Source organism: Canis aureus, chromosome 14 (genome assembly GCF_053574225.1).
Source record: "Canis aureus isolate CA01 chromosome 14, VMU_Caureus_v.1.0, whole genome shotgun sequence".
NCBI classification, from domain to species: domain Eukaryota; kingdom Metazoa; phylum Chordata; class Mammalia; order Carnivora; family Canidae; genus Canis; species Canis aureus.
The window spans coordinates 56,653,042-56,665,500 of NC_135624.1; the positions used below are offsets into that span (position 1 = coordinate 56,653,042).

Consider the following 12,459-nt stretch of genomic DNA (forward strand, 5'->3'; position numbering starts at 1 on the left):
CTATGAATTGTACTTGTGTGTCTGACATAGCTAATCATTTTATTTTTGGAATGGGCTCCATAAATATTCTATGGATGTTGACTGATGATTATGATAATTTGTTCTATCAAATACTACCCAGAGATATGTGGAATATTGGGAAATTGGACTTCCTTGCAATATTACCTCATTTTCAAACATATATCTATATTCTAGAGTATTATTAGGTCAATTTAAAAAATTCAAAGGTTCATACATTTGTAAATTTAAACTGTAGGAAGAAAATGTGAAAAGGTTTCTATTTTTTTTATGTTGCCCTTGGAAAAGTTTAGATCATAAGGAAGTAGTATCTTTTTAGTGCAGTAGAGAATTACTGTTTTATTTACTTTTTTTTTTTGAGAATTACTGTTTTAAATTGGGTTTTGTCAAAACAAAATTATTTTAGCTCATAAACATGTAATAGTCATTTTTATTTGTTTATTGGTATAATAACTCAGAAACATTGATGTAATTTAATGTGAATCAATGGTTTTCATTAATAATTTCCTAATGTTTGATATTTCATATTTTATAAGATCTTATATAGGTCCTAAGTGAAACTTTATCCCAATTTCTGTAAAATGCTTTAAAAGTTTAATGTTATTTGTAGGTAAATATAGCTCAGTTTCCCGCATCAATTGCAGTAAGATTTATGCATCACCGTGATCGAACAAAGCAAACATATCATATAATGTCTTTTAGCCAAATATACTGAAAACATGTATTTGTACTGGTAGGTAATATATGTAAATGGAGGCCTATGCATTCTTTTAATAAATAGAACTGTACATTATGGAGACTATAAACATCTTAGCCATGCTCTAATGCAATGACGTGCATCTTATTATGTTAGACTTCTTGAAGGTGACCACCTCAGAAGATAGTTTTCAAGTCTTTTTAACTAAGTACTGGCCATAGGCTGAATTATGGTTCCCCAGTGATATCGGCATCCTAATTTTTATAATTTAAGAATGTTACTTTATATGGCTAAAGAAATTTTACATAAATGATGAAATTAAGGCTCTTGAGATAGGCAGATTATCCTGGATTGTGGACGTAGGCCTTACATGAAATCACAGGGGTCCTTATAAGGTAGCAAAAAGATCAAAGAAAAAAGAAGGTGATGTCATGTTAGTGAGAAAAGGTGATGTGATGTGGGACCCAAGCCAAAGAATCAGGGGATAGCTTCTAGAAAGTGGAAAAAATCAAGGAAACAGATTCTCTGGAGACCCTCCACTTGGCACCAACCCTACCAACACCTTGGTTTTAGGCATGTAAAAGACTCATTTTGGATTTCTGATCTCCAGACCTATAAGAGAACAGATTTACATTAGAAAATATTGTATAAGAGAATAAATTGCATTTTAAGCTTCTAAATTTGTCCCAGAAGCAGCAAGAAAACTAATACAGAATCTTAGTTTTCTGCACTCCTCAGGAATCACTTTGGTCATGTCTTTACTCGCTTGTGTCAAATTACATTTTTTAATATGAAGGAATATTTGTGAAATTACATGTAAAAGAATGTAGAGAAATAAGACGAGGTGGACAGTTACCTGGTGAAACATAGAATGCAGTTTTCATACGTTGTCACGATGTGTTCTATAAGATCTCACAATACTTTTAATTTAGGATTTAGAATACATTTTCTCAAAAATGAAAACACCTCATCACTTTTGTTACTCTTCTTAAATTGCCCCTTAAATTAAAAGTAGGCAACATTGCCTAACTCCTTTGCAAACACTTGGGTGTATAGCTCCAATATAAAAATTAATTTTTTTAGAGGTGGGAGGAATAGAGGGAGACAGAATCTTAAGCAGGTCCATGTCCAGTGAGGAGCCCGTGGTGGGACTCATTCTACAACCCTGAGATCATAACCTGAGCCAACATGAAGAGTTGGGCATTTAACTGACTAAACCACCCAGGCACCACTGAATTTGTTTTGTTCTTAATGATGATGATGATGATTGATTGATTTTTGTTTAACTACTTATCATTTGAGATCTAGATTTCTTATATATATATATAAATATATATATATTATATAAAATATATATATATGTATATTCCTTCCCAGGCTTATAAGTCCAGAATGAATGTCAGATCAGCAGGTCTCTGATTGACAAGCAGTGAAAAATAAGGAAACTATGAGAATTGTTCTGTTGATTGACACTGAAAAGATTGATTGCCTTTTAAAATCTTTAATTAATTAATTAATTAATAGGAGAGGGAGAGGGACAGGTCAGGGCAGAGGGAGAGGGTATCTAAGCAGACTGTGTGCTGAGTGTGGGGCCTGATGCTGGGCTCAGTTTTATGACCCTGAGATCATGACCTGAGCCGATCGAGAGATTGGGTGCTTAACTGACTAAGCTACTCAGGCGCCCCCAAAATACTGCTTATTTTTAATATTGCTACATTTTATCATGAAAAGTTAAAAACTTCAGATACTCTGATTACCTAAACTGTTTTCAGATTTTAAACATTAAAGTATCATGATGGTGGTGCTTTTTTTTTTTTTTTTCCACAAACAGGTATTTTTCAAACATTTTCCTCTCAGAGAATCGTGTCTTATATGATTCAAAAACTGATTAGTCTTTGATTAGATGCTGTGAGATACTTGGACATATAAGTACATGTGTGTTTCTTCACATACATGCCATTTGCAAACCACTAATGTAGACTCATGTGACTAATTTTGCTAACAGAAAACAGAGCACCTGCTTTATTTTTTTTTTTCCACTCTCATATCTTGTCATTGCAATGATTTTCAGAGGACTTTTATATATTTAGCACTTAACATGGGTGAAGCATCACATGAAGAGTTTCTTAGCATTCCTGGGAATGGCTTGTTCGTATTGGTGATTTTATTTTATTTTATTTTATTTTATTTTATTTTATTTTATTTTATTTATTTTATTTTATTTTAATTTATTTTATTTTATTTTATTTTATTTTATTTTATTTTATTATTTTATTTTATTTTATTTTATTTTTATTTATTTATTTTTTTGTACATGGTGATTTTAGAGTGTAATAAGAATTTGTGGTTGGGACACCTGGGTGGCTCAGAGGTTGAGTGTCTGCATTTGGCTCAGGGCGTGATCCCAGAGTCCCGGGATCAAGTCTCACGTGGGCTCCCCCTGCGAGGAGCCTGCTTCTCCCTCTGCCTATGTCTCTTCCTCACTCTGTGTTTCTCATGAAAAAATAAATAAAATCTCTTTAAAAAAGAATATGTGGTTGAAGGGTTTATTGATGGCAAACCCCTGTGAATTAGACTCTCAGCACATAAACACAACAATATTAAAATTAAATTATTTTAATGGTAACATGTTGAATTACTGGAGTGGGAAAGCAAACTAATACCATCCTTATAAATGTAGTATATGAGAAGTTTTAAAAAATATAGTTAAGGATCATGTTTATATGCCCAACCTATAAATATTTGTAACCAAAGATGAAATAATACCTGCTAATTTTTATCTGGATAATGGCAGTTATTTTTTTTTAATTATTTATTGAGATGCTGTTCTGACCATGCATTTCGTGGTCACTCTGGGAAGCTGATTTAATTCACTCTGATGGGTTCTTAGGGGCACTCTGATGATCTGTTGAGGTAGAGATCAGGTGTAAAATATCTAAGTGTTTCTGTTTTCTGTTAGTGGCAAATAGAGGAAATTTTTTGTTCAAAGATGATTTTTTCGTTATAACACTTAACTAATTTTGTTCCTACGCTGCTCTGAACCATATTGGAATGAATAAATAAGTAGCAAATGATTTTGTATCCTATTACCAATCCTATGATTATGTGTATCTTCCCCGGCAGTCATCATAAGACATTAAAAAATAAACAATATTACTTTAAAATTAGTGCTAAAAAACAATAGGGTTCAACATATTGAATAACCTTTATTAAATAAACCTACAGTAGATGCCAACTGGATGTAAGTTGAAGGCTTATATGTGGGTTGAATTAATAGGATTTTTTTTTTCTTTTGGAAAAGTCTGAATATTCATTCATCTTTCGTTCTTTCAATGCTCAGAGATTGATCTTTCCGATTGCTACATACCAATTTGGATTCAGGGGGCCTGGTTGCATAATGTTAATTTAAATTCAGAATATCCTTGGAATGCCGGATCCACATTATGACTGAGGGAATCCTGGGTCACTTGGATATTTTACATCTGGTCTCTACCTCATCAGATCATCAGAGAACCCCTAAGAACCTATCAGAGTGAATTAAATCAGTTTCCCAGAGTGACCATGAAATGTATGAAGACATTCATACATTTCAGAAGACAGCAGTAAATTGCTTTGCAGGTCACTGTTCTGGAATCCAGTGATTATCATTTGATTTCTGAGAGTCTGAAAGTCATTTAACATCTTCACACCTAGTCCTTCCTCTGAAAATGGAGGTAGTAATATTCATCTCATAAAAGAAGTGACAAGTAGGATATATGTGGATATGCTTTCTAAGTTTGAAGGGTTACACAGATATAGGGCATTGTTACTATAAATTTTGGACTTAAGGTCCCAGGTAAAGTAGTTTGCATACAACTAATGACTTGGTTTACAGTGTTTTGGGTTTTTTAAAATGTGACTTTACTTTCTTATTTCTAGTCTACACTCCAAGAATTTATGTGCTTTTTTTGTGTGTTTCTTTTGTATGGAAAGTTCCTCTCAAAGGCTCAGGCTTTTGAAATGAAATATTAATAACCTATCCTGAAATGAATGGTAATATTGATAATAATGGTAACTATGACAACAAAAAGTGTACCTTGTATGTATATGTGGTATTTTACTTTTTTTTTTTCTTAAGGCATTTTCATAAGTACATCAATTTTGTGAAGTAAGAAAATAACTGGCTCCAGTGTTATTTAGATGAAAAGTCAAACACCAAGAGATCTCCGAGTATTCTATTTGGTCTTGGACAGTGCCACCTGCTTTACATTACTATCTACCCTTAGCAACTTTCAAATGTATAATACAGTGTTAACTACAGTCAACCAGGCTGTACATTGCATTCCATAACTTAATTATTTTATAACTAGAAGTGTATAACTTTTGAACCCTTCATCTGTTTCTCCTCAAAACTGTCTATTGTTGGAGTGGACTTTTTTTTTTTTTATTGCACAAAGTTTCTAATGAAAAAAATGTTGAAACTTTTATCACCTACATAAACCATAATACTTTTATAAGATTATGATTATGCAGTGGATTAGACTGCATTTGACACTGTTATTGCAATCTTTTCTCATCCTTTATTTATTATTTTTATTTTTTTACATTTTATTTATTTATTCATGAGAGACACAGAGAGAGGCAGAGGCGCAGGCAGAGGGAGGAGAAGCAGGCTCCATGCAGGGAGCCCGATGTGGGACTGGATCCCTGGTCTCCAGGATCAGGCCCTGGGCTGAAGGTGGCGCTAAACCGCTGAGCCTCCCGGGCTGCCCTATTTTTAGTTTTTAATAAGGATTATTTATTTATTCATGAGAGACACAGAGAGAGGCAGAGACATAGGAAGAGGGAGGAGAAGTAGGCTCCATGCAGGGAGCCCGATGTGGGACTCGATCCTGGGACTCTGGGATCATGCCCTGCGCCAAAGGCAGATGCTCAACTGCTGAGCTACCAAGGCGTCTCTGAAAATCATTTTTAAATTCATGTTTATATTAAAAGTAAATAATGAAAAAAATCTGAGTTTAAAGCACATGAGAAAATTTGATTATTTTATTTCACATTTATCATGTATAATATTTTAGAATGAATGTACTTTAACAACTTTGATATAAATCTAAAAGTATATAAAAGTACTTGAGTAATTTGTTCATTATTCAATAAGCTTTCATCAAAAGTATAATTTCATTTTTATTTACAATAACTGAAGTCATTAAACTAGTGAAGACAGAACCATCAGACTTCTGTTATTGAAATGTTGTTAATCCTCAAACAATCAATATTATAATTTATCTGGGACAAGAATAATATTCTCAAGATTAACTTTCTCTTGATTTTTAAGAATCTTAAGTTAAAGAATTTTTAATATGGAATTATTAATAAAATATGGGAATTATATTGCAAAGTTAATGTTATGAAGACTTGTTTGATGCTGAACCATGATGGTAATGACTGCAAATATATTATTGTTAAAGCATTGTTTATATACCTGTTCACCTATACTATGCCATTAATTGGAAGGCTTATTTGACTTATTTTTGGTTAACATTGAGTAAGATACTTGGGATTCACAAAGGTGTCTAATGTTTACTGAAAATAATCACTTAATTTTCTTATATATGAAAAAAATACTATTTTTATAACTTAAAATACATAGTATGCAAACTAGCTGGTGCACATGTCTAGATAGATAAGTGGATAGGTGGATTAGCATAGTTTCTTATTTTATTTTTTAATTCCAGTCTATACAAACATAACCTTTTAAAATTTCTGATTCAAGACCACTTTGTGTGCAACAAACACCTCCATAATTGTAAATTTTAACCTTTATGCCCTACTTGTAAATTAGTAGTAATCTATCTGTTGATATAAAACATTGTTTAAATAATAAAAGATGTATTAGTTGCCCTTCTATATCTGAATATTACAAGAATAGAAACAACTTCCAAATGAATTTTATTATTTGAGCTGTACTAATTAGTAGTAATTAGAATAAAATGTTGATAATATGGTGTAGTAGCAGTAGTAATTAGAATAAAGTGTTGATAATATGGTGTAAAACAGCAGTAGACCAGAAAAGAAAGCATATATATATGCATATAAATATATATATATTTCAAATTTGTCATGACTTAATGACTGCAGATCACACTTTTAGAGAATAGTTACATTTTAACTAAATGTCATGATGTATATTTCATTTATTGCTAATTATTTCTATTTCAAATGTATTCCTGATAATAATTTTCTTTAACAAATTACAGAAATGACTATAAGTTTTATAGTTATTCTGCTCATTTTATAAACCCCTGATATAGATTTATGAGGGTTTTTTTAAGACATGGTGTGAAAATCGTATGTCTTGACTGTCAAGAAACATGTATTTTAACTTGTGACATCTCCTTCAAAGGTTTCTTTGTGAAAGGGAAGTGCTGCTATTTTTTGAAAGTCTGAATACACTAAAATGGCAGGGTGCCTACTTGCAGCATATGTGTGAGAACAGCCACATTTACATCAATGTTATTATTCAGTTGTCTAATGATCATCCTCAGACATTAAATTTACAGAAGAGAACTTTAGGGACATGTTGATCCTCAGGATTAACTGTATGCCAGATTGCCTGATAACTATGGAATATTGGCATTTAATAATCTTCAACTCATCACACAGACTATTTTTTTCAGCTTACAGCATTCACTAATGAATCAATTGTAGTTTAGGGACTAAATAAAATCTTCATTAAGGCCACCAAATGGTATCCTCCAGTAAACACAAAGCATTTTCACAGTAAATCAAACTGAGCTCTGCCTTCCATGCCCCTTATCCTGCCAGTATCAAGGAAGGATTCAGAAGTATAAGGTCATATCACAGAATGAAGCATCTCTTCAAGAGGAAGGTTTAATGGAAAGTTCTAGCCATAAGGTATTGTATTTCTGAGATGAATAAACAAGAACAGAAAAACATTAGAAGATTAAAAAAAAAAAAACAGAAGAAGATAACTATAGAGTTTCTCATCCTATACGCTTACTGACAATATTAGAGTTGGAAAAAAACAGTTTTTTTTTTTTAAGAAGTATCTATGTATCAATAAATTATTGAATCTAGAGGGTTTCTGAGTAAAATTTACCTCAGTAAAGCACCTCTGAACTTGGGTGTCTTTTTCAGAATAAGAATAAATTTCATTATGTGTACATTTATCCATGATTAAGTCTAGGTAGTCCAGATTTGTTTACCCCAGTTGCCACAAAAGATGCATAGTTTATTTTTCTATTTCAGTAGTTGTTTTTTATTATTCTCTTTGGAGATTTAAAGTTATTTTAAATTATAGGATATTGGCATTTGTGAACAGCAGTCTGTGAGGGTAGTGTAATTGTTTGGCTGAAAACAAGGAACATGAGAATTGGTTCTTAAAAGTAGGTTTACTTATGGTATAAATAATATATTAATTTATATAAATTAAATTTTAGATATATTTTAATATTCAAGTACGTTTTATTGATTGTTTTTGCATTTGCCTAAGAGCTTTTCCACATCATATTTTTACTGCCTTTAAAGTGGAAGGCATGATAATCAGTTAATTTATTTTATGACTTTTTTTATAAAACTCTGTGTTCTTATTTTGTTTTATTTTTTTAATAATAGTAGTGAGTGATTCCTACCAAATAGTCCTTCTTAACTGGCCCAATATCGTAAGGGCCAATCAGTGTTCCTTAAGCAGTATTTAACTTATAACTCAAAATCGTACTGTTTTCACTGAAATATTAATGTTAGTATGACTAAACCGAACACATTGACTTTTATTTCTAGTTTTTTAAGTGTACTACAGATATTTCCTTCATAAGTCTAAAATTCTAAATTGACCAAAATCTTATGTAAATCTTTATAACAGGAACCAAAATAAAATTAATAATGATGTTAATGATGATTTAACTTCACATAAATTTATTACTTCTTTTCTTTTGACTTCAGGTGCAATAACAGAACGCAGTGTGCAGTGGTGGCAGGTCCTGATGTTTTTCCAGACCCGTGTCCAGGAACCTATAAATACCTTGAAGTGCAGTATGAATGTGTCCCTTACAGTATGTATATTCTTGTACTTATCTTGTGAAAAGATATTAAGCTTTGTTGTGCATGCATTGACAAAGTATTCTCTCTGAAAGCATAAGAATTACCACCTTTTTTTACATAATGTTTTTAAAGACTGATAATTTGAATTTCCGGGATCATGTATCCTTCCACCATTGGAATAATTAGATGTTGCCTGCATGATCCCATAGCATTCATTTTGACTATACATTTCTGCATATCAATACTTATTCTAAAACTTTTCTTAATGCAAGAATATAAAATTTTTAGAAAAAGTTGAAATGAATATTATGCCTGTACTGCATCCCTCTAGGTCCAAGCAAACAGGAAGTTAAAATGAATAATATACTTTTACAGTATTATATTATATAAATATTATATATAATATATCATACATTATATGATTGCATATATGTGCATATGCATATGTACATATACATATGTATATAATATATCTACATTATATAATATTGTAAATCATACTTTTATAGTGGTATAGAAATTGATAAATTTTGAATATGATAGAAGTGATTATATCTAATCTACATGCACTGTCAAGATTTCGTTTATGAGAAATATATTCATCAGGAAGGAACAAAGTGAAATGAATATACAAAAATTACATGAAGTAAAGCACTCTTCAGAATTTATCTCTTACAGCCTCCATAAGTTTGTCTTTGCAACTTTTATGTCAGATATGGTATATGCCAACAACATATTTTTTCTTCAGGAATAATGAAGAATCAAACAATCAAAACTGGAACAATTGTCTAACTTTTCTACCCAAAGGAAGAATCACCATTTCTTAAAAATATTTGTTGACCTATTAATTATTCATGGGATTCCGTAGTGAAGATTACTCAGGAAATCCTGCATTTCATATTAGATATTCAGTTCATCCCAAAAGTGTAAAACCCCTGGGTCACGAATAAATCCCAGGTTCCAACTTCCTTTGACATCTCTGAAGTGAAGTATCTAGGGATCGGCCAGTTTGCTGTTCTAAGAGATAGTTCTAAGCTTGCCTCACTTCTGCTTATTTAAAGCAGCAGCATGTTACTCATAAGGTGTAAAAGTGCATAATCCAATAATAGTAATTTGGCTAGCAAGAAATGAATTGAAATTTTAAAATAATAATGAAAGCAATCAAGAGAAAATTTTATCTTTGTTTTATTTATAGTGTGATTGATTAGAGAAAGTTTATCTGGTGAAGTTTTAGGAGCTAATTTTCCTTGTTATTAGAAAAAGCGTAATTGTATAGGTTCTATTGAAATCTCAATTGAAGTTATGCTTCCTATACATTGTTATCTCTAGGGACCTTCTATGAAAATATAAAGCTCTTGCTGACCAGTTATTGTTCATTAGTGATATTTTAAAGAAATAACATTTGCCTTTTGGAACTCTGACACTCATATTTGGATTATATAATAAGATCTTTGTGAATTATGTGGGATAGTTTTTTCCAAAGGCATTTTATAAAAAATTTACCAATAAGGAATACCTCATTTTTAAACGGTTTGAGGAAACTTTCAATCATATTTATGAAACATGAAAGCTGAAGAAGAAAATGTCAAGCTAGATTTTTTCACAATTTTTAAATATTAAAGAATTTCACAGCTGTCTCTTCAATTTTCTGTATTTGTTCAGAATTTCTTTGAGGACATCTATTCCAAAATCCTCTGCCCAACTTATTTTGAAAAATAATCTACTGAAATCATTTCAACATAAATAAGAATTTGTGCATAAACTTTTGCATAAAAGGAGTATGGCTTACCACACTTTTCCTTTCTCATAAATTTTCGGAGATGAACAATTTGATTTCTGAATATCCTATATATACAGGTTTCTGATAATCCTTAAAATTTGCGGATTGCCTTCGATGTATGTCCATTATATTAAAATATTTATCTGATTGTTTTATTAAATAAGAATTATAAACTTAGGTGCAGCCACTTGCCAGTTTACATTCTGCTTTCTTTTATATGGCATAGCATGATTGAGCTTGTTTAAATGTCTTCAGTGTGTTTCAATTAAAGGTGTAATGCATAATTGAGAACTCATTTAGTAAATTTAACATGATTTTAAAGGAAAAAATATACAAAAAAAAGTATAAACCATGAAATAAAGTATAGTGAATGAGTTATTTGAAAGGTAGATTGGTTTAGTAGAATAAACGACCAGAGATCAGGAAGTCTGGAGTCAGAATACAGTCTGGTTTCTTAACAAAAAGCACAGGGCTTTAAGCTAAGGTAAGCTATTAAAATTTTCTGGATCTCTCCTTCTGAACATTCCCTGATCTGTAGTAAGTTGTAATTTAGATCAACACTAAGTTCTTTTTCTTCTGTCTAGCATAAAATACAGACTTTTCCATTGCTGAAAAAAAAATCACTTATTTAAAATAGCTACCATTTATTGACATTTACTACATCTCATTTACCACATGGGTTTAATGTTTATGCGCATTATTTTATTTAATTCTCACCATATCCTTCCTGTTAGGTAGGAGTGTCACTTTTCTGAAGAAGAAACTGAAGCTCAGTAGGATAAGTTAATGTTTCATGTAAAATACAGAGTAGTTGGATAATGACAGAGCCAAGATTTGAGTCTATCACTAATACCTGTTAAGGACTCAGCTATAATTCTCCTCAGAGATTTTCCCCTTTATATTTTCATGAGTTATTCAATCTCACTCAGTATTTAACTCATAACTTTCATCACTATAGTAATGTCCCGTGGTGAAAGCAAATGCTTCACGGGCCTGGACCTTTCTTGTTAGTTCTTTTGCTACTTAACTTTAAGGAGGATTTGATGCCTTTCTTAAAGCAGCTAAATCACTGCAAATTTTTATTTTCCCAAACACCTAACAAAGCATAAGGGCAAAAACTAGTTTATGTTATAAAAATAGCACCCACAATTTGGAATGAGGCTCTTATCTAAACAGTTACTTGAGAAGTTATTTAAATCACCTGTGTTATATGAGGAATCCTTGTATGTGATATACTTATTAAAATAGCCCTAATATATTATTAGAAGGTAAGCTTCAGATTTCGGATTCATTATTAGTATTTAAATTTTTTCTATTGGCAGCCTGAGTGGCTCAGCGATTGAGCATCTGCCTTCCACCCAGGTGTGATTCTGGAGACCCCGGAACAAGTCCCACCTCGGGCTCCCTTCAGGGAGCCTGCTTCTCCCTCTGCCTGTGTCTATGCCTCTCTCTGTGTGTCTCTCATGAATGAATAAATAACATCTTTTTTAAAAATCATTTTTTTTCTAAATGAACAATTGAAGAAACAAATTATGTTAGGTTCTATTTGTTATGTTCAAGTAATACCCATTTTTTTTCTAAAAATATATCATTTATTTATTCATGAGAGGCACACAGAGAGAGGCAGAGACACAAGCAGAGGGAGAGGCAGGGTCCATGCAGGGAGCCCGATGTGGGACTCGATCCCAGAACCTCGGGATCACGACGTGAGCCAAAGGCAAACGTTCAATCACTGAGCCACCCAGGGGCATTTATATTATTATTAATATAACATCCATATTATCCATATAAATTAATATTATTTATTAAAAATAATAACCCATTTTTATGTTTAAGACAACAAACTTCATTGTATATAAGTGATGTATTTGTTATTTATAAATGTTTTCTTCTTAATATTGACATGTGGAAAATATTGATATTT

General features: G+C 31.6%; 1 protein-coding gene across 24 annotated transcripts in view; it reads left to right on the forward strand.

Moving 5' to 3' along the window:
• ADGRL3 (adhesion G protein-coupled receptor L3) overlaps positions 1-12,459 on the forward strand; it is an 856,301-nt gene that overhangs the window by 468,647 nt on the left and 375,195 nt on the right. For all 24 annotated transcript variants that reach the window (XM_077848164.1, XM_077848162.1, XM_077848167.1 and 21 more), the window contains one exon: positions 8,657-8,766. In XM_077848164.1, coding sequence (XP_077704290.1) covers positions 8,657-8,766 — 110 coding nt within the window. The remainder of the gene's footprint in view (positions 1-8,656; positions 8,767-12,459) is intronic.